General features: G+C 40.2%; 2 protein-coding genes across 2 annotated transcripts in view; one reads left to right on the top strand and one right to left on the bottom strand.

Moving 5' to 3' along the window:
• Positions 1 to 2351: 2351 nt before the first annotated feature.
• Positions 2352 to 10726, bottom strand: bcat1 (branched chain amino-acid transaminase 1, cytosolic). Its single transcript, XM_062443843.1, has 10 exons — positions 10694 to 10726; positions 8245 to 8439; positions 8008 to 8118; positions 7655 to 7774; positions 7407 to 7567; positions 6932 to 7074; positions 6588 to 6673; positions 6342 to 6482; positions 5651 to 5725; positions 2352 to 2390 (listed from the first exon to the last, which is right to left on the bottom strand). Exons 1-10 carry the CDS (start codon positions 10721 to 10723, stop codon positions 2352 to 2354), a joined length of 1101 nt encoding a protein of 366 aa, XP_062299827.1. The 5' UTR covers positions 10724 to 10726.
• A 3425-nt stretch (positions 10727 to 14151) lies between these two features.
• The window catches only part of lrmp (lymphoid-restricted membrane protein), a 30319-nt gene continuing 17965 nt past the window's right edge, over positions 14152 to 26505 (top strand). The window contains exons 1-17 of the mRNA XM_062443842.1: positions 14152 to 14842; positions 15863 to 15973; positions 17019 to 17199; positions 18381 to 18439; positions 18545 to 18620; positions 18746 to 18904; positions 19012 to 19129; positions 19757 to 19807; positions 19985 to 20062; positions 20251 to 20307; positions 20557 to 20616; positions 21019 to 21083; positions 21315 to 21408; positions 22766 to 22912; positions 23505 to 23606; positions 24343 to 24494; positions 25984 to 26095. Of these exons, the coding sequence (XP_062299826.1) occupies positions 14155 to 14842; positions 15863 to 15973; positions 17019 to 17199; positions 18381 to 18439; positions 18545 to 18620; positions 18746 to 18904; positions 19012 to 19129; positions 19757 to 19807; positions 19985 to 20062; positions 20251 to 20307; positions 20557 to 20616; positions 21019 to 21083; positions 21315 to 21408; positions 22766 to 22912; positions 23505 to 23606; positions 24343 to 24494; positions 25984 to 26095 (2310 nt within the window). The 5' untranslated portion in view covers positions 14152 to 14154. The remainder of the gene's footprint in view (positions 14843 to 15862; positions 15974 to 17018; positions 17200 to 18380; positions 18440 to 18544; positions 18621 to 18745; positions 18905 to 19011; positions 19130 to 19756; positions 19808 to 19984; positions 20063 to 20250; positions 20308 to 20556; positions 20617 to 21018; positions 21084 to 21314; positions 21409 to 22765; positions 22913 to 23504; positions 23607 to 24342; positions 24495 to 25983; positions 26096 to 26505) is intronic.

Here is a 26505-nt window from a genome sequence, read left to right as displayed (position 1 = left end):
TGAAATTAACTTCACTTCATTTGAATAGCCACCATGAGGAAATGGGCTTCTGTTAGTTAACCTAGTTGCCACTTTAGCTCTTCAGCCAGTTATTATAGTTACTAGTTTCTATATAGTTACTTATTTTCTTATTTATTGACTTATTTATCCTGATAACCATCACTATTTTTAATAAAACAGAAGGAACAATATAGCTACAAATAGTATTTTCTACTTGATTTTGATGTGATGATGTATCATTAAATGCCCTTTAAACAAATAGAGATATTCTTGTTCTAAGCACATTTTGTCTCTAAATTAGCTTTTTTGTAGAATTGTATTAAATGGTCAACTTGGTAAGTCTCATAACTGACATAATGAGTACTTGTAGACAGTTCTCATCACTACTATCTGTATACTTCATCCTCTCAAAGGTCACAGTGAAGAAAGATTAAAAAAAAAAAAAACATGCATGTAATGTTTCCTTCAGATGGCTTTTCTCTGTGAAGGTATGGCCTTTTGACTGAAACATCATCCACATTATAAAAGATACCGAGGTGAGATGTGTAAGAGAAACTTTCTCCACATACTGTGCTTTCTATACGTTCTCCACATCTACTAAAGCACCATTAAGGAAAACTTAAATAGTTATGCTCTGAACACCTTTATATAAATGTATTAGTTGGAGAAAATTGACACATATTAGTTTAACTAGTTTAAAGCTGCAATATTTTGATATTAAAAATGGATTAAATTACTATGTGTAATGTGAAAGGGGTTGCTTCTAACTATGAACCCACAGATCATTATCACCCCACTCGGCTCTGTAAAGCCTTTTAGTGTCTTTCGTGTCATTTTTGGGTTGTTTTCTAGCCAGCAGCTTTACAGTTCAGGTCATCCTCACTACTCTCAATTCTGTTGCCGCATAAGACGGCAAGCAGCTGTTTTCAATACAAAAGCTGTGATGTAATTCACGGTCAGTCACCAAACAGCAGACAAAATTAGCAGCTAACTGGCGATAATGAAGCAGTTAGCAGCTAAAGAGCAAGCTATTTCCCTCAGGAGGTGGTGGAGACCAGAAGAGAAATAAAAAAGGAGAAAAAAAGAGTGAATATTAGGTTAACATTCACTGGGTAGCTAGAAACACGGCTCCAAATGAATGCTATTGTTGCCCTGTATCTGCTGGATGTGTGCAAATCAACTTTGGTGATGATATGTCACAGTTTTGTGGCGCTTGTTGTGATGCCCCGTGTGGACAAAAGATGAATGAATCCAGGTTCAACTGCAGGAAGTAAGACACAGTTTAATGATCACAATAAGATGTATCCATAAGGAGGTCCTCAGGTCAACCTTTTATGTACAGTAAAAATGTTTAAATGGTCGGCTGATCATTTCTTGTGCTACAGTATATTTACAGTTAGAGACTAATTAGTCTTCCCCAATACTGATGAAACACTGATGTGACGTGAGTGTGTGTGATGTGAAGACTCAATATAAACTTTGGGCCATTTCATAGACTACTGAATTGATTAATATTATTTGTCCAGTATTACTGATACAATAACAAGCCCCATGACATACTGTAGTAAAGAAACAACTGTACTTTATGTTCAATGTATTACTTATGAATACCCAATACATTTGTTTGATGTTCTTACATAAAGGTGATTTTTGCAGTTATAGATTTTTTAAAAGAAAATTCTGTTTATAACACAACTTTGAAACATTTGAGACATTTGCATGGACTCTGAAACCGAGGTTCAATCGAAGCTGAAAACACCGCTATATATGATATAATATATAATAGCACAAAATGAAAATCTGGATTTATAGTTCTACTTTACTAAATTGTAGTTTACTGTAAAACTTTGAGACAACATGATTTTAAAGTCATGTTTCCATGCCATGAGTTCAAGTTCCCCTATAGCTGCTTCGTAACTCTTACACAAGTAACATGAAATTCTTTGTAACTGTGATATCTGACATATTTTTTCTCTTTTCATGTTTTATCAAAGCCACAACTGAATCCTGGATGTTGGTTAGTAAAGGAGATGAGAAGAAGCAGAACAAGTCATGGTGGCAGAGACACTGTAAGTTATTATGTATTATTGCACAAGACATCAGCCTACTTTTAATTACTTTGGACTGTTGTGTGTTTGCCGTTAATTTAAGTTTAAAAGGAGATAAAGTGCTACGACACACTTGCCGCAAAGTAATTTTGGCTTCAACTTTGGCTCTCCGGCATATTGCAGTTAAACTACAAATATTGCACATGCATGTTTACATATCTCTTTGTTATTTCATTATGCTGTGTCTCTCTGTAAACTCTAATCATTGTGTGCATGCGTGTTTTCCAGGTTTCTTCATGTCTTCTACACCAGGAAGGTCCAGTCGCTGGGTGTGCGGCCATACTGTAAGAGAACAAAGGTCACGAAAAGGTTACAAGAGAATCTCTAGTCCTTTGTGGCCCAAGCAGTAAAAAAAAAAAAAAAAAAATCTCATGTCAGTAAGCACTAAACTTCTCTCACCCGCCACCGCTTAATTGCGAGCAAAACTCAAATCAAAAAATGAAATCAAATATCCGTAAGCAAATCTGCAAACTCAGCCACCAACAGAACACAACACAACAGAGAAAAGAGACTATAATAAAAATCAAAACAAAATGTTCCCCAATCCGTGACAGCCGCGGAGACAAATCCAATTATTTGTGTCTCATGTTGCAAATTTGTTCTAATGGTCGAAGTGAGGAAGTAAATAAACGCCTGCGAAGGGGAAACAAAAGAATGTGATTTCTAATTAACTTGAAGGAGGAACAGCAGGGCGACTTAGTAAACCCATCTTTCATCTGCTGCCTCAGACCACTCGTTTGTTTGTTGCACAATGTTGTCTTCAAGAGGGGCGGGAGGACGAGCGTGTGTGGGGGGATAACACTGTACTGCTTCCCTCCAAATGAAATGTCAACAGATTTAACTGCACTGCGGAAGGAGTGCAGCGTTTTCCAGCGTTTTGTCGATTTTATTGTTCATTAAGCTTTGCAGCCGCCCATCCCCCCCCCCCTTCTCCCCTCCACCAAATCTTCTTCCTCCTCCTCCTCTCCCACTTGTTCGAGGCTTCATTTGCAGCATCTTGGCTTTGAAGATCACAAACGGCTGAGGCAATAATTGGGTTTGTGCAATTACAGCGAGCTTAATGAGAGAGAGAATTCGGGAGTTTGTCTTGCCCCTATCTCCAACTCTCCATGCTCAACCATCAGGCCAGCAACTGTCTCTCTCTCTTCCGCTTTCTCTCTGAAGCACTGACGACGAAGGAAGATGTTATCGCACGGGAAGACGGTGGTCAACACATTCATAACGCACACAAACGGTACACACATCACTTATGCACACAGGGCCTGGATGATTGAGAGAGCAGATATGCTAATCTCCTGACCGGGACTGACTAGAATGATAAAAAAACAAACACAGATAGAGCACAGACAAGTAAAGAGAGGAAGAGACAGACAAAGCAAAAGAAAATATTTCAGTTGTAGAGATAAGACACATCAAGTAATCAGTATTTGGAGGACATTTAGGAGACCCAGAGGCCACTATCTGCTCATATAGTTTGGAAGCAAGCCTGTAGCTCTAAAAGTTTTCAATGCAATGCCAAGACTCTTAAACAATACAGCGACCTCTGATTCTGCTCCAGACAGGAATATTTGTGACTCACTGGTAAAGCATGAACGTATAGAAACATACAAGTAAGATTGAGCTCAGAAGTCATCTAGAGGTGGAATTTATGAAGCACATACTGTATAATATTTTTCAGTTTAGCTCAAAGTATGACTGTATGTACTTTGTTCATTGTATTTAAGTTGAACAATCACTGTTCCTATTGCTTCATGTTAAGGCGTTGCCTCTTGACTTTCCTCCATTCAGTCTGGCATTCAGTTCAGTTCGTTGCTAGTTGGAACAGTTCTGTATATGCATTGTACTCTGCAGTCAGTAAGCTTTTACCTAAGGAAGTGCTACACTATACATCACAGCAGACAATAGTGCTTTTGGTCACCAATGAGGGGAACTCCTGTACAACAACACTACATTATAAGTCTACAGTGACGATTGGGTCTGTGAAAATTAACACTAAACAACTAAGGATGGAAGGAAGGTCATCAGGTTTGCAGGTATTTGGTCAAAAAACAAAGTATTGGGGAGTTTAAAGTTTGACCTGATGATGGAGCTAAATAAAAAATGAAGTGATCACCCAAGTCAATAGAGTTCATCATCTGGGGAACAAATTTCATGGCAATTGATCCAATAGTTGACAAATCGACCTGCACATTAACATCCATAGAGCCTCGGCCTTAGCATGGTTAGCATTATTGTCCAGTTTGGAGTTTTGGTGTTACACATTTATTCTTTCATGGTGTGAACCTCTGGTCAGCAGGAACCTGCAAGGTATCCTTAAAGGTACCTTTTAGATAATAATGTTAGATAGCTGGATTCGCAACGCTGATTCGTCTAAACCGCCGTTCAGACACAAATGTATAACTTGAAGCCTGACAAGATGGATTCTTGCGTGATCTTTTGATGTTGTGATCTCGTGAATCCAGCTGCTTGCAAGGTAACATGAAGAAAAATGGAAAAAGGTTTTGAGTATGTGGTTTGATTAGAAATTTGGTTTCTGTTGTCTCATGAATATAGAATAACTTCAATCTGTTACATTGTCTTATTCCACTATGATGACAGGAAACAGTACATTAGGTAGGTTGTTATAATGACTTTTCATTGACCTCCTGCACGATTTCTGTAGCCACCTTATCTTTACACTCTCGTGAAGGTTTTTGCGCCAACTCTTAGGAGAGATCACATCCCATTCTTATTCCATACCCATAATACGAATAGGCTCATTACACAACACAGTAATACACTCATTAATACAAATCAAGCCTCCAGCAAAGAACATTATGGATCCGTTTAAACCTGCAGTGTTGCGTCGACAGTAGATGTGGCATGTTTGTAGGCTATGTACAATATTACCAAATCATTGCTCATTACCTAATAAGATATTTCACTTATAATGTACTTACAGGCAAGATAATACATTCAGCGGGTGTGCAATGAATAAGATGAATAACAACTAACGGGGAGCTTTGTTTAAAAAAAAACTCGGTAATTTTATCTCATTGAGTTACATAATAAACATTTAGATAACAGTCTTGTAATGCAATTATGGGGATGCAAGATAAGTTAATATTTAGAGGGAATATTTGTTTTTGTTAGGTCTTGCATTTGATCAAACATATTTCCTGGGAAGTGAGTCAGTGGGAGCATTTGTATCTATTTCTCTTTATTATATCTGTATTTTTCAGATTGGGAGACGTATAGAGAATAAGAATTAGTTTCTAGTTTTAGGATTCTGTTCCTCCAAATTTTCCTCCTACAATCACACCACTACATGAAAACACAGTCCTGAGGGTGACAGGAGTGTAAAGAACACAGACGCTTAACCAGCTGTTACTGAGCGAAGGGAAACATCTGTTGTGTGTGTGTGTGTGTGTGTGTGTGTGTGTGTGTGTGTGTGTGTGTGTGTGTGTGTGTGTGTGTGTGTGTGTGTGTGTGTGTGTGTGTGTGTGTGTGTGTGTGTGTGTGTGTGTGTGTGTGTGTGTGTGTGTGCGGGCTCATCCATCAACCTGTATATCTGTGAGTTCCTTTGCTATCCGTGAAGTCAGCTGTGAATTTTCTTCCTGACAGGGTATGTGCAAGTTCTAGAAAAGCACACAAAAACAAACACAGTTTTAATAACACAATCAGCTCTGTGAATCTACTGTTTACACTAAAACAAGATCAGAACATAGTGAATATTAAGTAAACATATAACGGTATTAAAACAGGAAGCCACGGCCCACAGGGTACTGACATCCTGCTAAGGATAAAAGCGGCCCATGTGGTCACAAGAGACTGTGAGCCACATTCATCAAAGCTATCTAACTATCTAAAATTTTAAAACTATTTTATATATAAGTACTTTAGTGTATTTGTAGAGTCACAGCACCTGACAGAAACCAATAAGAGCACCCCATGATTCACTACGAAGGTTTCAGATAATTAACAGGAATTATAAAAAAAAAAATAAAATAAAAAAGATATGCCTGCAACCATGAGAGTAAGTGTTCATTGTTTTTCTGAATTCGAGGAGCACCTCTAGTAGGAGACTCAGCAAAAATGTACACATCTTTTACAAAAGTATGTCATTCTTGAAAGCCAAACATTGTTGGTTATTTTCATATAAATTAGTATATAATTCAATGTAACTGGCTTTGATTTATATTAGTTTGTATCAGTGTTACATACAGGATATGTTTGTATACTCCTCTGTCTTACCTCTCCCTGGTAGACAATGTCTTCAATGGGGCAGATCATACAGGCAGTGCCGGAGCCAAACAGCTCTTTGACCCGCTGCTGCTTCAGAGCACAGCACAGCTGGCTCATGGTCAGGTAACGCTCTGTCACCTTAAACTCATCCTGGGAGAAGAAGAATGGTAGATGGTCCATGTCATTCGAATTATTATATGAGAGTACTCAGACGCAAATAAAAATGACCTCTCAGAGAGTGTTTGTCTTTCTCACCCATTCTCTGGTTATTTCCAGGATGCTCTGCCGGGTAACACCTGGGAGGATGATGCCATCAAGAGGTGGTGTTGCAAGCTCCTCATCTGAAAAATAGAGGAAAAATTCAAATCTGAGGTTTTTGAGGCAAATAGGGAAAACAATGGTGTGTGCCCTGAAGTTGTAATGAAGATGTCCTGCCAGCAGAGGTCACATTTGTTTAACATCCAAAGCATCTTACTTTATCAGTGTATACAGAGTGTATATATGTGTTCCTTAGTGAATAATGTATTACACTTTCTTTTCTTTTTTTTAAACACTTAACAGTAACCTATACAGCCTGTGTTCAGCCAAGTGTGACTAACCTCCATCCTCATTGATCCAGTGCAGGAAGATGTTCATGGTTCCTGCCTCCGTGATCTGGTGGTCCTCTCCGTAGAGCCACAGCACCTGCTGACACCCATAATCCACTGCATCATACTGGGCAGACAGAGAGCATCCGTAGTTCCTGCAGCAATTCAAAGCAACAAATGAAATGACTACTTTATTGTCTACAGCGCTGCGAAGTAAGAGAAATTATTTTATCTACTGTCCCAAAAAAGCATGATGCACTTTATTTCTGAATTAAGTGACCGTTTCTAGCAGAGACTTTGACAGGACATGACGGCTTTTCCTTGAAGAATCCAAGCAGAAACAAGAATAATGTTTGTTTTTATTAAGGCATAACCATCAAAATCTTGATGGTTTTGTTCTCACCACCTAGATGATCATATTGGGGTTGATTGCATTAATTATCAGTGAATACAAACTAAAGCATGCATACAGTATGTGCCTACCCACCCTCCCATCTTGCAGTCTCCGGTTCCTCCTTTCCAGGCCCGTGTGTACTTTGGGTCGGCCCATAAGGAAAGGCCTTTTCCACCGGTGTTGAAGTAAGCTCCCACTGGACACAATATCACATACAGCAAGGCTTGGGCAGGCTTCTTTACACCCAGAGTTGGCTACAATGGGTAACACAAAGACACATAAATTTAGCTGGAGTTCCAAAACCAAAAAGCAGAGCAGAACTGCTACTGATCTTTCCTTACCTCTGTGCTGATAAATGTCGGTCTGATGTACACGCTGGCTGAGTCTGACTGAGGAACCCAGTCCTGGTCAATCTCTACAAGCCTCCTGATGCACTCCAGCAACTCTGACTGATCAAAGGCCTGGAGGAGGGAGAGAGGCAGAGAAAGAGGGGGAGAAAAAGACAGACAAGAAAAGAACGATGGGAGGTATTTAGATGAAATATCAGAGGAGAGAGAGACTGAGTTGAAATTGTGGCTCAAGTTGCAGTTTGATGGCAAAAACAGTATTTTCTTCATCACTGTCATCTATCCTGTCATCAATACACCCATTCATTCCTTCTTCTGTCAAACCTCTGTCTTCACATCCATCTTACAGGTAGACAAGCTCTCTTGGCAGAGTTGGCCATGCGGTTCATGTTGAGCATCGGTCTGAAGAGACGCAGTCTGTTGTCATCCCCACGGTACGCCTTCAACCCTTCAAACAGCTGGTTAGAAGAAAAGAAGAAGGTTATATTTTTAAGGAGTCACATGAAGCTCTATTTTGAATCACTTCATTTTAGCTAGGGAAAGGTATAAAAAGTAAGGTGTAAAGTCTTAATCCTTCATTTTACCTGTATGCCATAGTGTAGTGATGAACAGGCCGGGTTAAGTGACAGGTTCCCAAATGGCTGGATGAGTGGAGCCTGCCAACCCTCAGTTGCACTCCACTCTATGGTGAGCATGTGGTCGGTAAAGACCGTCCCAAAGGTAAACACATCTGATTTGGCCTTTAGAGTAGAGGACAGCTGGATCACCAGGTCACTTGCCTGGTACAAACACAGAGCAGAACAGCAGTGGAAGTAGTGACAATTTAGATTGAGTTTGACTGAGTGTTTTATGCCATGATCCTGCCTGTATCATTTTTAATTTAGGGAGCATTTTGTTCATATTTCACCAACTAATCACCAGGACAAAGAAAGGATAAGTGTCCCTAATTAGCCTCCAGAAGTCTCATGTTATCTTCCTCCTCAACGTTCCTCCATTTATTCTTGTTTTTTCTCTTATATTGTTTCATATAATCTCTATTGTACCATGTCATTTTTAAACAGACACATACTGTGGCTTTATATGCAATCCTTCCTTCTTAATGTGTATAATGTTACTGATTTATAATTGTTTCTGCTTCTTATAGGGAGATTGGGTTATGAAAGAATGTCATATTTATCATAAATTCATACTTGACAATGTTTTCAATTATTCTAATTGTTTGGCCACCTGCGTGTTTGCCCAGCAGGGGTTGCTGCCACACTGACAGTGCAACAGGCCAATTCAAAGATCGTCATAAAACACTGTGACAGTGACGTTGTAGCATGTATGGCACTGTGGACATACAGGAAGGGATTATTGTCAAGAACAATATGATATTTCCTCTATATCTGCAGGCAGCTCTTTTTCTCATCTAGCTCATGTAGTGATCAAAAGTCAGGGTTAGATAAAGAATGGAACATCATCACTTTAGCATTGAAAGGACTTCAAGATGAATCAGCCGGTCTTCTTCAAACCGCAAGAAAAATGTCAGTTGGAAGTAATGTCCTTTCATGGTCTTCTGCAAGACTGAGTAATGTGCTCCTTCTTTGAAAGAGACACCTCTTTCTGGACCTGCCATTCAGTAAATTGGCTGGGATTATCTTTATCTCCTCCCTCCCGGTGCAGAAGGTTGCTTGCATCATAATCCTGGATTACAAAATGGCGCGCGTAACACTGTATGCATGTGTTTTGATTACTGTGGCTATTTTTTCCTTGCAGGTACTTTTTTGATTCATTTTTTATTTTCCCTTGTGGAAGTTAGTCTGCTCTGCAACCGTTTAACTACGTTTTCTCTGCAAAAGAGCCAGGAATGTTTGCTTCTCTGACATCTTTTGACACCTCACCACATAACAAAGTAGGCCTGGCAGTCTTAAAATAAGTGAAAGAGCAGTATCTATGTCCTTAGAATGAGCCATAATCCCTCTTCACTGTCACCTGAATTCCTCAGTTCACACACACACACACACACACACACACACACACACACACACACACACACACACACACACAAACAGTCCAGCCAGTGTTTGGCTTGGATTAAGTGGCTATAAATATGGACGTGCTGTGTATTCGACCATCCTTCAGTGTGTAGGAGAGCAGTGAAGGGAGGAGAGAAGAAGCTTCTGTACCAAGCACTCACTGCAAGACAAAGGCCTTTCAAATATCTGTCGAGTCTGTCTCAGATTACCATGATCTTTAATTTGTCGTTGCAGTCCATCACACATATCAAAGAATATATCAAGACAAATCACAAAACAGAATTCACTGACTGTCTTCAAATTTCCCTTTCTTTCAATGAAAGCAAAAGTTGGCGCACATGTCTAAACCAAAGCCAGCTCTCATCCTTGAGAGTGTGTGTCTGTATGGGTGAGTGTGTCTGCACATGTCCACCCTAATCTCTACCTGAGCCTGCTGCCTCCTGCTCAGGTGTTCAGGGTCAGAAAACAAGCAAAGCCTCAGCTACTTAGCGTGAGCTGGGAAAGTGGATTCTGCTGAGCAGCCGGGAGGAAGAGGAGGTCAAGCACAGGAGTGGACATCTTTCATCCTAAAAACCACGAAAATGGCAACGACATGGAAATTATTCTGGTTGAAGGGAAGATGAGAGCTAAATCAAAAGCCGTAGAAAGGCTGGTGAGGTCAAGTGGATTTATTCAAGCACTGGGATTTCTGTTGGATACGTCTTCCATGTTGTTACAATAAGAACACTGGCGAATGACTGGCTCTCGGGGGCTTTCGGTGCTGCTTTTGGCAACATGAGGACAAGAGGCAGTGCTGGAATATCTTCTATGTGGAGGGACAGGGGGGATTTTTAAGTGTCAGGGAGCCAAGGAATAATCAAGATGCTGCAGCTGGAGCAGCTACTGAGGGTAGGTGCTGTTAAATCATCAAAGGAAGAATGGCATTCAGACAGTGGGCCTTGACTACTGAAGCTTTGCACCTCATCCAATCTTCAAGCCAATAACCACACTGCATTAGAATAACTGGTTTCAGTACCTTGAAGCTTGGAACGCTGTTGTCAGCCATTGGGTTGATGGTGGATTGCTGCTTCCCTGCAGACAATTTGAACACAATGTTAAAGTAATAATAATGGTAGTTTTCAAATGTGCATCTTCACTTAATTGTGCAAAAAAACAAAAATTACATTGCATTAGGAATGTTCTAGTGACCGGAGGACGGGATTTGATTGCTATTCATTTCCTGCTTTTGTCAGGGTGTACAATAAACCTGTTAAATCCTGTTTATGCACTTAACAATAATGATCAAGGTGCATGCTCCAAATGTATTCCTATTTAACAACAACCAATTATTAAACTAACTAAGCCAACCAAAAAATTGCAGTAAAGACCATATGGGCTGTCTTTGCAGCTTTCCTTTTTGATATTTTTCTGAGGCAAAACATTCACATAAACCACCAAGCCCAAACTGACTCAGGATTCTGCTATACAAGTGTAAAATATTTTTGATTAATGAATGTATCATAATATCTCTGCTTTACAATCACCATCACAATTTATATAAACTGTATACTTTATTAACGTATACTTTATCCAGCTAAAGCATCTTTTTAGATCTGAACAGAAAAAGGCCTTTTGATTTTATACTGTATCATTGGTCCTTACAAACCACAAATTAAAAGTATATATAGCACAAGAGTCACACTTTGTCCATATAGAACCTTTGTGTCCAAAAACATAACTTGGCTGTTTTAATATATTCTACATGTCCATTTCATCTACTGTCCCTAGCAGATTAAAGCCCAACCTGCGTCATCAATATTTATCCCAACCACAGTCTTGTTGTAGAATAAGACACACATTACCTTCAGAGCAGGAGACACGTCTGACTGAAAGGTCGACCTGATGAAAATCAAAGCCGCTGTGCACCTTTCAGCTAAACCGCTTACTGACTGCTCACTGACTGCTCACTGACTGCTCAGGTTGAAACCAGTCTCAGTGTGTTGTAGTGACACCAAACAAACATGCAAGTAGACATGGTGACACTCAGGTGACACTCAGGTGCTATAAAGTAGTGGTTTCCTATTACCCCTTTTCCACCAAAGCAGTTCCAGTGCTGGTTCTGGGCCAGTGTTTAATTTGGAACCGGTTTTCCTGTTTCGACAGACAAAGAACTGGCTCTCGGTCAGAAAAAACAGTTCCAGAGTGGCCCCAATTATTTGCTGGACTAAAAGAACGAACCGCTTACGTTATGGGGCAGGTGGCGGGGTTATTGAGACCAACCACAACATACAAGGCCATGTGGTGAATAGATAAGGAGTGAATTATCCCTTGAACATTTGACTGGGAGTTCTTGAAGGGGGTGCCAGTGGGTCACCAGCAAAAAAGGGGAATGGTTTATTTAAACTTTAATTTCATCCATAAGTACACACACAATGATAGAATGTATAACTTTTTTGGTCATAGGTTTCATACAGTTTCTGTAATGTAATATCTAAAAGCAAAAATCTTATCAGATGGGGACCCTGAGACAAATTCTTAGCAAATGGGGGTCTAATTTGTGTCAGTTTAGGGGGTCCTTGATGTGAAAAGACCAATTGATGTAAACAACACAAGTGACGAAATCATTACCTGTGAATATATATATATATATATATATATATATATATATATATATATATATATATATATAATTGTACTTTTGTACTTAAATTTTCATCAATTATCTCTGCAGTATTTCCATTGGAGTTGTCTCAGATAGTGTGAGTAGTTAAAGTTAAGGGGGGGATGTACTTTTCTTAAGGACAAACTGACGTAAGATCTTTTTTAATCTGTATATTTTTTTAATAAATTTACTTTACTTTACAAACTTTCAAAACCCAGCAGCGTTTTAAATCTGAAGTTGTCCTGCCTGGTATATCAGGTGTTGTGCCCTCTGCAGACCACTGGGTGGGGGTGTGCGCTCGTTTTTAGAGTCGTGAACACCCCCCGAGCTTTTAACTATTTCTGTCTCGAGCTCTACCTGCTGCGCGTGCTTTCAGCGCGTGCTCATAGACAGTTTGCCAAACATTTGGATGCGGACTACACAGTCATCTAAGCTGTTCAAGGTAACGACAGTATCTATCCAATAAATATCACTCAACAACAATTAAACAAGGGATATTTGAGAGAGTAACAGAGAAGGTGGGTTTTTTAAGACTTGGTCAGGTGCATGTCTGATTGTTTTGCATGGACAATTACTGCTTGAGACGCGAAAGAACAAAAATGGGGGGGAAAATGTGTCTGTAATGAGGCTTTGGTAGTTAGGTATCTTTTATCTAAAGCTTTAAATGAACGTATTAGCCTTATTTTTAATTAAGAGACGCTGCATGTCATTCTACGTATTTACTGTGCTTACATTAATTATGATATCCACTTTCAAACTGTGTTATAGGTAATAGGATATCACTGCAATAAATGAGCTGACGTTAACTTTCTGAATTAATTAACCAATTAGCACACCTGGAGGCTGAGCAGGCGACGCTTTGAATTTGGACTACAGTCGCTTTTATTTCTCCATAGTCTGTTGAGAAGATTTAAAATTCTAAATCTTGACTGACTTTGCATTGACAGTAAACCTTCTAAATTGATTATGTGAAGCATTCGGTGGATAATAAAGTGTTGGTGGTTGAGGAGTTTTAATTAAATACCCAATTCAATCTGTCTTTTGTTCCCTTTTCGAGTTCTCATCCCTTCAACTATTTTCTCTAATTGAAGCCACTGAAACTAGGAATTGATAAGAGTTACACTATGAATAAGTTTTACTATTGTGTTGTTGTTATCTTGATAAACAATGAATAGTTGGATTTGCTTCTCAATCAAAAATCTACAATAACATCTACATGTAGCAGCTGTTTATATATTTGGATATTTTTTGTTTTTTCTGTTATGTTATTGAACATTAAATATTTAAACAACTGGAAGACATTTAATAGGCAAAACAATAAATAAATCAAGAAAATTATGGGCAGATGACTCAATACTTAGAACAATTGAAGCCATAATAACCTTCATTAGGTGGCCTGCCTCATGTTACAGCTGGTGTTTTGCATAGAATGGTACTCCTTATTGGTCCCAGATATTCCAGCTATTCTCTGTATGCCTGACTCTAATTTTGCTTCCAGACTTCAGCTCTATCTGGCCCCTTTCTGCCCCTAACATTGGAGGAGTAAATCCAACCAGAAAAAGCTGTCCTATTCAGACTGAATGTCTCCATTATGCAGTACATGGTGTGCTATGAGATTTGGTGTTGGTTATCTTCCAGGAGACAAATCCATGGCTCTAAAAAATGTTTTAAATGATTTTCTCTTCTGATTTTTACCAACTTGACATGCCAGCAAACTGAATATTTTTTTACCAACTTGGCGTGCCAGTAAACTGAATATTTTCTGTTCATCTCTCTCCAGACTTCACCCTCTCCTCTAGCCAGGACGCCAGCACTGCAGCCTCGCCATCAGCAGCATGGACTATTGCACGCCCCAGCCCACGCGTCGCCACAACCCCGTGGACAGCATTTGCCGCAAACTGCAGACCATTCAGTGGCGTGGTGACCGCGAGCCGAATTCACCCTTCCAGATTCCTAAGCTCTCTTCCAGCAGCTACGACAGCCCCCAGTGTGGCCTCAGGCACAACCTGGAGGCCATCCTGAAGAAAGGGTCGCTCCACAGAGACGAGGGGGAGAGGGGAAAGGAGAGGCTGAAGGAGAAGGCGAAGGGTACAGGGATAAGGATGCCGAGTTCTGCAGCTTCTCAGAGGAGCAACCTCGGTCCCTCTGTCCCGCTGTCCACCCCAGCATGCAACTCACCCATGCCAACTAATGTCACATACACCATCACTAGTACTATGGGAGAGAGGAGAGTTGCTGATGGGAGTGATTTAAGACCGGTTAAGACATGGCAGAGATATTGTTCAACACCCGCAGGCCAGGTCAAAGACTCCCCTTACTTTACACTCACACGAGGACCCCCGTCGGTGCAGCCCGAGAGCGAGACGCCAAGCAGGAGCCCACATCTCTCTCGTACCTTTACCCCAAGTGACAGCACCCCCTCCTATAACCTCAACTTTTGCTCTGCAGAAACAGGGAAATTAACAGATCATGAGCTGACCTACCCTGCTCTGATTGTTAAAAGACTGTCTTTGGAGGATGGAGGTAAGGAGGAGTAGCTTCTCGCTTACTGGGATGTGCAAGTTCTTCTAGATGGGTTCTTACAGCCAACACAAATAGATTGAGCATAAAAGGTCATGCTTGACTGGAAAACAGGAGTTTTATTGTTTTAAAAAGCTTAACTCAAGGTCCATTAAGTAGCCTTTTCCAGCCATTTCCATGACATCTCATGATCTTCAAATTCAATTTGTTTTGGGTTTGACTGTGAGATTGTTGAAAAGTTAGTGAGTGCAACTTTTTAGTTAAGTGGGGTTTTGTTTTGGCACCTGCAAAAACTGGATCAGACACACAATTTCTTCTAACTGTTTTAAAGCCCAAGATTGTTTTTGATTAGTGGGAATCTGATTGCAAAAGCTAAATAGAAGTTTGTCTTGTTTCAAAGCCTTCATTGTATCGTTTTGGTGCTAACGTGTTACATATTCCTAAATAGATTTTTGTTTCACACTATTACAACATTTTAAACCAGGGGTCAGGTTTTATTCCAGCATAGAAAAACTACTCCAGAGCATGAAGAATGAGGCTAAACATGAGGCCCAGCAGCTCAGTTTTGGCCCACGGTCCTCTAACGGGTTAATACATCCATCAACTTTAGTGTTGATGAGTATTTTGGTGCTTAATAAGCGGAGTGCCTTTTTTTTTTCTTTTCTGACTTTCAGATCATTATAACTTGAAAACTTAAGTTTTGACTGGTCAGATTCAGCTTGCTATCACTTTTATTATTTTTGACATTTTATGTGTAAAATACTGATCAAATAATCAAAAACAATAATTATATTAAGGGAGAAAAGTAATATTAGTAAGAATAATTTGTTTAATCAATTATAAATAAAGGTTATTGGTACTAAACTCTTGCGTGACTTTATAGTGTGCGTTTTCCAATCATACTTTTGCAATAATTACTCTACACTACCAGAAGGAAAATGTGTCATGTGCTTTCTTTCTTTCTTTTTTTTTAACACAACTCAGTACACACTGTGTCTGCTCTATCTGTGTGCTCATGATCAGGGAACTCACTGGCCTCTGAAAGCAGGAAGGAGAATATGGCAGAAATCAGTCTGATCTGTGAGGAGAATCTGCTCGATACAATCTTCCATGCCTGTGACACCCAGCGCCGAGGTACACCTGCACACACCCACACACACAGTCACTAATGTTTGGGTCACGCATTTGATTCTTCCAGCGAGCTGAATAGGGCCATCTGATGATGAATTACAACTTGTCATTGAGCACACTGTGATAGTGTGTCTCAGTGTAGAAGGCTGTTTGTGTCTTCCTCTTGTGCCTGCTGGCATTGGCAACAAATATCTCTTATATCTATCATTTATCTCAGTATATCTCAAGTTTTGTCATCGGTGTAGAGACTTCTGTGTTTTCTCAGCATTTTCTTATACATTCATGGAGTGAAATATCTTTAGCAGTGGTTACATGGAATCTTTGACGCAGTAGGGAGGAGGTTTGTCTGATTTTGAGGATTTTTTTATGAAAATGACTTTTATTCTTTTCCCTTCACCTCTGGACCTGGACGCATCCTCGGTCACAGTCTCTACTGTCGATTGATCTTCATGTGATAGGTCTATTTTCTTTTATTTCTAGCTCTCTACCTCTGTCCTCTCTGGGTTTATGTAAAAATAATCCCTTTTTCATAGATGTTATTTAAGTTGAAAACAAAACTTGTATAGGTCTTCATCTTAAAATGAGACTGGTAGGTTTGATGTGTAACCATTTTAGGTTTTAAATGTATTTTAGGACAGTATTGTTGTGGGAATATTGCAAATTACTGTTTTTACACACGTGAAAATAATAGGTGCAGTGCATGGAGCTTTGCTGGTGGTTGAGTTTGAGTTTTTGAATACAGTTTTGGGTCAGAGCAAAGAAAAATGCCCCAGAGTTTAGACTACTGTGTGAAGAATCAACACTTTAAAAAAAAGTGAAGGCAGCGTTAAGAAATGAAACCAACTGTATAAAAACAGAAGTTGCGGTAGATATTCTTGCCATCACCATGGTTGCTGCTTGCGCTGCCCACACCTATAACCCACATCTAAAGTCATAACGTGGCACCTTTCGTCTGGGGGCGTGAAAAAGTGTTGAAATGCAGAAAAAACTCAATTGTCACAGTTTATGTCTTAACTTTGTGTAGTGACTCTATGTGGTTCTATTTCAGGTAAAGTGTACGTGTCTCACATCGTGGACTTCCTGCGGCACACCACCAGTCGCAGCTCAGAAGACAGTGGACTGGAGGAGCTTTGTAACATGCTGGATCCAGAACACAAAGACGTCTCCATCGACCTGGACACATATCACGCTGTAATGAGAGAGTGGATTGATGACCGGCGCAACAATTGGTAAATACTGATGTATATGATCCTTTGTGTGAGAATTTGTGCAGCCGAGATTTTAGCTTTCGAGATGGAAGAGATTTCAGATTTGAGGGTGTTAGTTTCATTTTTGTGAAGGCAAGACTCCTCCTTTTTTTCCTCTCATCAGTTTCAATTTGATATTTTTTGGCTTTGTCAATTGAGTTGTCTTCTTCAAAGTTCATATTCTAAAACACGTCCAGACTCTGACTCAATGATATGCTAAATTGGCTCCACATGTTTACTGTTTGCCTCCACAAATGCGGGATTGCAGATTCTTCAACCTTTTTAACATGATGTGAGAAGGAGAGGAGAGCTGGCACAGTCTTCACCAGTCCTCTGCTTTCTTTTTAGCCTTTCAGAGAGCCACTCATATGCTCTGTTTGAGTTATGCAAGTAGATTCTGTGTAGGCGGCTTATGCATCAGATGGGAGATTACTGGTGAGAACTTTTTCCCCATAATTTCAGCGGTGTACATCTGTTTAACAGCATGTCTTTGGTATATGAGATAGTTTTGCATCATCATTGCAATGCAGGTCTGTATTAAATGCGCATTTGTTACCTTTAGTGTGGTTCGATGAGACATGGATGGAGGATTCCTTTCCCCTCAGTACAGTATTTAATGTCTTATGCAAGTGGTCAAATTTTGGCAAACCAGGGAGAGATGATGATGCCTCCTGAACATTATGTTCCGGCGTTTATGCCATGATTTGTGGGCAGTTCTTGAAATGAAAGATTTCATACTCTGAAGGGATATAACATCTACAATAAAGCTTGAGGGCGATGCATCTTGTCACTGATTAGACCAAACTGTCACAGCTGTAGGTGAAGACATGCTTATATATAATACATATATATATATTCAGTGACTGAACACACATACGTAACTTTCAGATGAGGCATGTCTGTGCGTCAGTGAGCGAGCTCTCTTTGCAGTGTTGCCAGGGTCTGTTTATATATCAGGTGCTGTAGAAGATGAGATTCAGACTGAGCTAAGAGCTGACTGTTTTTTTTCTTTTGTGCTCAGTGTGCCACGCACCAAAAATGAAACAGTTCAACAAACCAGTACTACTCCTGTAGCAAAGGCGTACTGCCAGATTTTGAAAAGAGATGAGTAAAAGTAATTGATCTTTCACATTTTGACGTAAAATTTCTCAATTTTTTCCCAGGGACGAGCCATCCGATGACATAACCCAGGACTCCGTTAAACCCCTGGACAGCATGTCCAGTGAGTGTTCATGTTAATACTCATCATTAATTTCCTTGTATTTTACATGTATCTAATTTTGATAGCTTTGATAATGTATTTTGTGTAAATTTGTGTGTGTTGTAGCCAAGAGGTCCATGATGCTCAATATGACCTCAGGAAGCTTGGAGGCCTTTGGAGGGGAAGCATCCAGAGCAGAATTGTAAGTGGTGTGTGAATTAGAGAGTTTGTCTCTATCTGTATGAATAGACCATACCATGCCTATATTTTAAGCAGCGCCACCCACACATGCCCTTGGATTATGTATTTGTGTATTTCCTTCCTCAGTGAAACGTCAGAGCTGGTGTACTGCGTTGCTGACCTCCAGATGAGCAATCAAAAGCTCGAAGAGGAGGTGAAGAAGCTGAAGCAGGTTGTGGAGGGCATGGAGGACAGTAACCAAAAGCTGGCAGAGGAGAATGAGGAGCTCCGCAACCAGGCCAGGGTGTAAGACACACTTGTTCACACTTATATCCAAATAACACTGCACAGACACACTGTCCGTTTCTGCGCTGCGGTTTACTGTTGCTCCGTCTCTGTGTCCTCTTCTACAGCCACCAGCACCTGACCCAGAAAGAAAAGATGCTGACAGAGGAAGTCGAAGAGATGAAGGCCACTCTGAGCTGCACAGAGGAAGGCAGAGCTCGTGCCTCTGCACAAAGCAAAAACATGGTTAGTCAACCTAAAGCAGCACATAGAGAATCTGGATAAATGCACAGACAACCTGCATGCTTGAGTTGTTTTGTTAAAAGGTTTTATTTGTACCATACATGCAGAAGTTTGCTCCTGAAATGCATTGCAGACCACAAGTCAAAGCATCAGCTGTTAAAAAAATATGCGCAGCTTAGACTCGTGAGGCTCACTTTGACTATACATAAAACCATGTCTTCTTATTTACTCTTGTATTGCATTGCAGCAATTTTAATAGACAGTTATACCCCATTCTAAAACGAAAGGTCAAAATCAATGGTGGGTGAACGATTTGACTTGCAGTTTGCATGTTCCAGCCATATATGTTTGAAACATGCAAACAAAGGGTATAAAGGTTATTGTCGAACAAGTAGTGTCCAAGCCGACGTCAGCGATTGTTTTGTAAAATCCACATCCCAGATTACATTTATATTTTAAATAAAATTGCAAAAGTATTTTAAAATTATTTTCTTTCTTTTTTTTCTTTACACATATTATATCATCTTTTAGATATTTAGTGGATTGTCAACTCTCAGGATGTAATCGAGCAAAAAATGTAGGACTGAGCTTTATTTCCATAATTGTTATTGACTGGTTTTCTTCTTTCAGGAGAGAGAGAACCAGAGTCTCATTGCCAAGATTGCTTCTCTTCAGGAAGAGGTACTTGACTCTCCACAGAGGACTTTTGTTAGAACAGCTGACAGTAAAATCAATTACTTCACAGGGCTTCAGTAGTTCTCACACATTCATAGATTGCTTACAGAGAGTATATTGTTACCAATTTGTTCATGGGATGATGTGACTGGCTGACCTAACTCCCCTCTGATGGCTCCCCAGAACTTTAAGGTTACCATGGAGATGGACGAGCTTCAGAGGAGAATAGCAGAGCTGTGTGACATTAACGCTGACCTTCAGGTGGCTTTACCATCTACCCAAAATATTTTTTTTTAGATTTTGTTCCGCATTTGTACATCTGTCTGTTTTTGAAACTTCATACTCCTTTTTGCGTTCAATGTTTTGCACTCAGCTGACCTTCACAATGTTTATACTTCTCAGCCGCAGACAACTGTGCTGTCATTGTACTGTGTTTTCTGTATCCTCAGGTGCAAATTCACTCTTTTGATGCGGTCGTTAGTGAAAAGGAAGCTTTGACACAAGAGGTCTGTGCTATATCTTGTTTTATTGTCCATTTTCTTGCTACTGTAAAGCTATTTGTGGCAGCTCTGATCATTCTGTTAAAAAATTGTTTTAAATGATTATGGGTAATACTGCTGAATAGGAAACCTCCCCACCAGTTTTGTTACTGATAAATTCATTGTAATTTCTGGTTGAGGGGAACTTATTCTCATTTTGTTGTTTTTATTGCTTTCTCTTTAAACTGGTCTTTTGTTGTTTACCCCCTTCTACAGAAGAGCAGACAGATAGATGAGCTGAAGGCAGCAGTTGTGGAATACTCCTCTATCACAGAGGTCAGTATTTTGTGTTTAACTTCATCTTATCATTTTATCAATTTCATCAGCGACTCCCTCTAGTTTTCATAGATTGCGTTGTACTGTTTTCACATGAAAGATATTTCATGTGAAAACAGCCGTTTAATATGCCTCCATACCTCCACCAACTTAGCTGAAACTGAGTTTGCAGAAAAAATAATTTGTAAATCCTTGTCAGATGAGATTGTAAAAAAAAGAGTCACAGAAGAAATTGGTAATTAAGTTTTGACTACAAAATAGTAACACTTAATATGTATCAGAAATATTAAATGAATTTCAGGTGACGATTTTATTTTATGTAATGTGAAATATTTTTTAAACTAAATGTGTTGCTTAAAATGGACCGAGTCATGGTTGTTGAGTCTCTGTTGTTGATTCCAGCTGGTGAGGGCGGAGAAGAGCAAACTGGAGAGCCAGATGCAGTTGATACACCCAGACTTGAGTGGGTAAGTGATCCAAGAATCACCTGACAGTGGAGGAGTTTGAGATATTGAAGGTTGAGGGACTGAAAACCTAAATTATTTTTCAACCGGATTATTTGGTGTCTTTGTTCCAAACTTTGGGAACTATTTGTATATTACCACTTTTTTTTTTTTTTTTTTGTAAATTAATGTCTTAATGTTTGCAACTTGTTTTCACCAAACCTCTCCACCCTCATCTCTCTCTCTCTCTCACAGAGCTGGACTGTCTTTGTCAGTGGCCTACAGGTTGAACCAGAGCATTGCAGGATCCTTGCAGACAGAACTGGCTCTGGCACAGTCACCACTGGAGGTCAGCACTTCCCCTGTTGTCTGTTTTCACATTGGCTCACCTTTTCTTTCATGCTCTCCTTTTATCACGTTTATTCTCTCCCTTTCTGTTTCCCTCTTTCTCTATTTTTCTTCCTTTATTCACACATTCCTTCTCTTCCAATTCCATCGTATACCCTGACATTTATAATCATTTCTCTACATACGGTGTTTTCAATCTCTGGTCCTTTTTGGTGTTTTATTTCTGACTCAGAGTTTATGGATACAACATCCCTTGGTCATGTTCCTGGTAGCACATATAAACTTGAAAGCACCCCACGCAGAATCACAGCATTCATACCAAACACACCTAGCATTAGTTTTGTTATGTAATCTTAGTTTATAGTACTCTGATTCCAGCCGCTGTTCTGAGAAATGCTATGCCTGCAGGCAGGTGATTAGTCTTGTTACACAAACTGTAAGGCTTCTCACATGTTCTACAAAGAAAAACAAAACTGTCTAAACATTAGATACTGTTCTTCACATGTTACATACACAGCCTAGCCTCACCACAATTATTAGCAGACCCAAATGGAATCTGCACACTTTTTTTTCAGCGGTGATCCAGAATGAAAATCTGCTTCTTTTTTTGTTTTATTTTGCTTGTAATGAGAGAAAATATTCATTTAAGATAAGAAAGATTGTTTTCAGTGAGTTAGAGCTCAGCCACATTGTTCTGGGAATGAAAACAAGGTTTTTGCCCACTGATATCAGTATCAGTATATCAGTTGAAACATGTAAATTAAATGGTTTAAATCCAGACAGAAACTTAGCCAGTAAGACTAAACTGAGCTTGAACCATAGAAGCAATTTATGGCCTTTTAATTGGTTGATTCTGCAGCCAGTCAAAAATGGCTGTGCTCCTATTGGCTACTTTTACTGCCTATGCTGAGCATGGCATGGGTATATTCCTTTCTTTATAGTTAGATAAACTACAGTACCCATTCCAAACATGTCTGAGACATTCTACAGTAAGTCTTAAATGTACATGGCAAGGAGAACTTGATGTCTCAAACTTTCTTTCAAGTCAGTATCACTACTGATGTTATCCCACCTCCAACCACAATGTGGATGCAATGGCAGGGTGGCACTGTTCATATTTCCACTTGTTGAAGAAGCACATTTATCTTGTTTATAAGATTTTTTTTTTATATATTTCTTGAGAACCGCTCACCCAAACGACTTCACACTACACTTTCTTGAATCCCAAACAATACATCTGCCAGGTATGAAGTGCATTGGATGAACAGTTCTTGAAATGTGCGAAGGACAGACAGACAGACAGACAGACAGACAGAGATTCCTTGCTTTACGATTAGGTGTATTGCTTTCTCCTGCAGCCCCTTCATGGAGTTGATCATTTGTCCACCACCATGAGCTTGGCCTCCTCACTGGATGAGACCCTGGACAAGGAGGTACTGCTGATGCTGCAGGGTCCCAGCCCTGAACACATGGCTCTGGAGTTCAAGACCCTCCTCAACAAACTGGTAACCAAGTGTGATTGTGTGTGTGCACGCAGCCCACTTCTCAAAAAACTGAAATCATACTTTAGATTGGAGACCAGTTCACAAATAGCATCCGTAAAATAATCTATTTTTTTGTATAAAATGTTCTAAATAAATCATTTTTCCCATTTGAGTTGCTAGTCTGAATGTCACTCTGTTTCAATCAAAACAAAGCCTGCATGGCATGAGTTGTAGCATTTATATTTTATAAGAGAAACATTTATACAAGTTCAGCTTAAATTGTTTATTGTGCATTTTTAAAAACAGTTTTTGTGTCTAAAATGAGTCAGCATAATGGTTTGCTTGTTCATATGGTTACTTTTGAGAAATGAATTAGACTCACATTAAGCAACTTTTTACCATTTCTGGATGTAACTAGATGGTCTCCTCCTTCCAAATGAAACAGACTGTTATGTTGGAGTTACTGTTGTCATCTTGAACTCTGTCAAGTTCAGTTATTTCTCTAGTTTGACATTTCTGAGGCTCTCATCAGAGGTCAGAACATTATAATAGTATCACCTTAGGTTTTTAGGCTGTACTGCATGTAACCTTGCTCTCACTTTGTGTGTTTCAGAGAAGGGATTTCAAAGAAGAAACCAACTCTGTCTTGTCTACAGTTAAAGGCTTGCTAGATGACAACGCTCAGCCAGGGGGCAACACAGACACCAGTCTCCAGGTCAGACACATACTCTGGTACACACACTTTCCAATGTTATGTTGGGTGTCAGCCTACCTACTTCTAGAGATAAACTTAAGGAAAGCTGCAGGTTAATAGAGTATTGCAGTCTTATTGCCTATATGTGTGCATCTAAGTTGGTTTAAGACTGAAAAGGGCTTCATCTCTGTGATTTTATTTTCATGTGAATCATGAAAATTATGCAATGTGTTCTCGGCTTCTCTCAGTCCACCTGTTGCACTCTTTTTTTCTCTGTCTATCACTGCCTATCTCTTTCTTTCCCACCCACTGTCTCTCCTCTAGAGATCTCTCACTTATATAACTCTCTAGCAGGCCCCATCTAAGCAGCACTGTGTAGTCAGTGTTTTACCATGAACACAACCCACTCCCCTCCACCCTCACTCTGACTTTCTCTATCTCTCTTGTCTCTCTCTTTCTCTCTTTTCCCCCTCCTCCTGCATTGTTGCCACTCTGCATTCATTAGCCACGTACTGCCATACAGCAGTAAACATATAAATGAGACCGAGATCATTAGTGGAGTAGAGCTGTACCAGTTCAGGTCAGTCTCCTGTTGGTCCGTCAGTGTTTCTAACTGGCTGGAATGGAAACATTTTGTAGCAGTTAGGTGTCAGAAATTTCTGGAGGTGTGAAATACACCCAACTATTCAGGCTGCGTGGTGGCCTGCAGCCTTTCAACCGAGCGAGAGGCTGACCCCTCGGCCTTCTCTTCCCGCAGACGGTGCAGGCCGAACTGGACGCGAGGAGGGCAGACTGGGCCCTCAGCCTGGACCAGCTGGCCCAGTACACAGACTCACTGGAGAAGGAGCTCATCAAAATGGCCAGTAATTTGAGGAGGTCCCGAACTGAGATCCTGCATCTTTCAGTCAGGTGAGCAGGTCTTTGTTATCGGCCTGTAAATCTGTGACTTTGTATGTCAGTTTGTAAAGTACTAGCTGCTGAATGCTAAAGATGCAAGTGAATTGCAGTGAATCTTGTACTGACTAATAAAAGACAACTCGAGTGTAAGTCAGAGAAGCATTTTGTTAAGGTGGAGTTGTTTTGGAGCAGCAATGATCTCATTGGCTGAGTCAGACTTCAGCAGGCGGAGCTAAAGCATTCATTTTCTGGCTAAGTATGGTAATACTGATGCCAAATGAAGAAGATATTAGTGAGAGCTGGAAGCTGATTAAATCTAGCTGTGTAATTGCTAACTTTAAAAAAAAAAAAAATTTTAAAATCAGTCTAAGCATAATGATCTATCAAGGTTAGCTGGTTAGCCTAGCTGACCTCAAAGTCCATACAAGACTATAGCTGTCTCTTTAAGCTTGTTAGGGTGTCTGCAGAGCTTTCAGGGTCTTAAATGCTACATGGTCCACAGTGAAATAAGGATTAACTAGGCAGAGTTAAAGAATTTTATGCAACCAGCAGAAGTATTTATTCTTCTAGAGGAGCTCTGCTTCTTAGAAAAGTCCATATTTCTAAAACAAGCATCTACATACATAAAACACACAAACACTACTCAGTGTGCGACCCCTCACACCCCTGCAAGTGTCTCTGAAATGGGCATTCCTGTTCACCAATGCTCTGTCTCAGTTGACCTGTCAGTTGTACTGAATGGGGGAAAGACCTGTCAGTCATCCTGACCTCAATGACCTCAAAGGCCCGCCTCACTGGGTTTGGGTCTGGGCCAGATCTGGACTTCAGTGTGCCTGTGTGTGGATAGGTTTGCCTCGGTGTGTGTGTGTGTGTGTGTGTGTGTGTGTGTGTGTGGGGATGGCCATCCCCTTCAGCTATATCACAGAGTTCGTGAAGTGCAGTGTCAGACCAGAGAGGGAGAACTGATCAGGCTGTCCAACTGGGATTTACCGGTGCTCAGTTGCCAGGGTGGAACTCAGGAACTTCTTTTTTCCAAATATTTTTTGGTAGGAAAGAGAAATCAAAGGGCTCATTGTAGGTGTAAATCTACCTCCTGCTCTAGTGTAGGCTAATTCAGGTTGTTCAGGAGTAAGACTGGACTATAAGACAGTGGTTGGATTGGGAGTTTGTTGCAGGACACATTTGAGAGTCTGTGTGTAGTCTTAGATTAGAGGGTCCTATAAGCACTGGAGCTATAGTGCTGTGAAGTGAAGAAATCGTCACAGGGCCAGTCGGAGAACTGGCGCTGGTCACCCTGGGCAACAGCATGGGACACTGCATGGGCCTGCGGATTGGGTACAGTATGTCCACTAAAAAGTCTTCCAGGAGCTCTCTCCGTGTATCTATCTTTATCTCACTGGCTAATAAACAATGCTTTAATTTATTTGTTAATTTTTCTCTTTAAAAAAATAGCAATTCTTTGCTTGATTTTAATTAAAAAATGTTGTGTTGTTGCACACAGGGTGCAGGAGCAGGAGAACAAGAAGCGGCAGCTGTGTGAGGAGCTGGAGCAGCTAAAGACTCCACAGGACAGCAGAGAGGCCTCATGCCAGACACCTGCACCAGAAGAAGAGGTCAGATAAATGAAGGGAGAGAGAGTTGGCCGGATGATGCCGTTTAAGTCTATAAGTGCTACAACTTGATTTTACTGTCACCTTTACTGTCTAAATATCCACTGGCACGGCAGTCAAAATTTTATTTGGATTATGTGCAATTTTAATAATTTCCATGCATGTGGTTTTATATGTATTAACATTCATTTTCCACAATAGAATAACACTGGTTGGTGTGCTTTGAGAACAGTGACAGAGCTCATACTGTATTTAGACAGATGGAGTATCTGCTAGAGGAGAACCGAGTGCGAGTTGGCGGCTGAAGTGGACATGTGCACCCACACGCATACACACACACACACACAGAATCAGATGCAACCACACACCTACGCACTACTCCTCACACAAAATTCACTGACGCACTTTCAAAC

The sequence above is a fragment of the Scomber scombrus genome, chromosome 22 (genome assembly GCF_963691925.1).
Source record: "Scomber scombrus chromosome 22, fScoSco1.1, whole genome shotgun sequence".
In the NCBI taxonomy this organism is placed as follows: Eukaryota; Metazoa; Chordata; class Actinopteri; order Scombriformes; family Scombridae; genus Scomber; species Scomber scombrus.
This window is presented reverse-complemented; position numbering and strand designations above follow the sequence as displayed.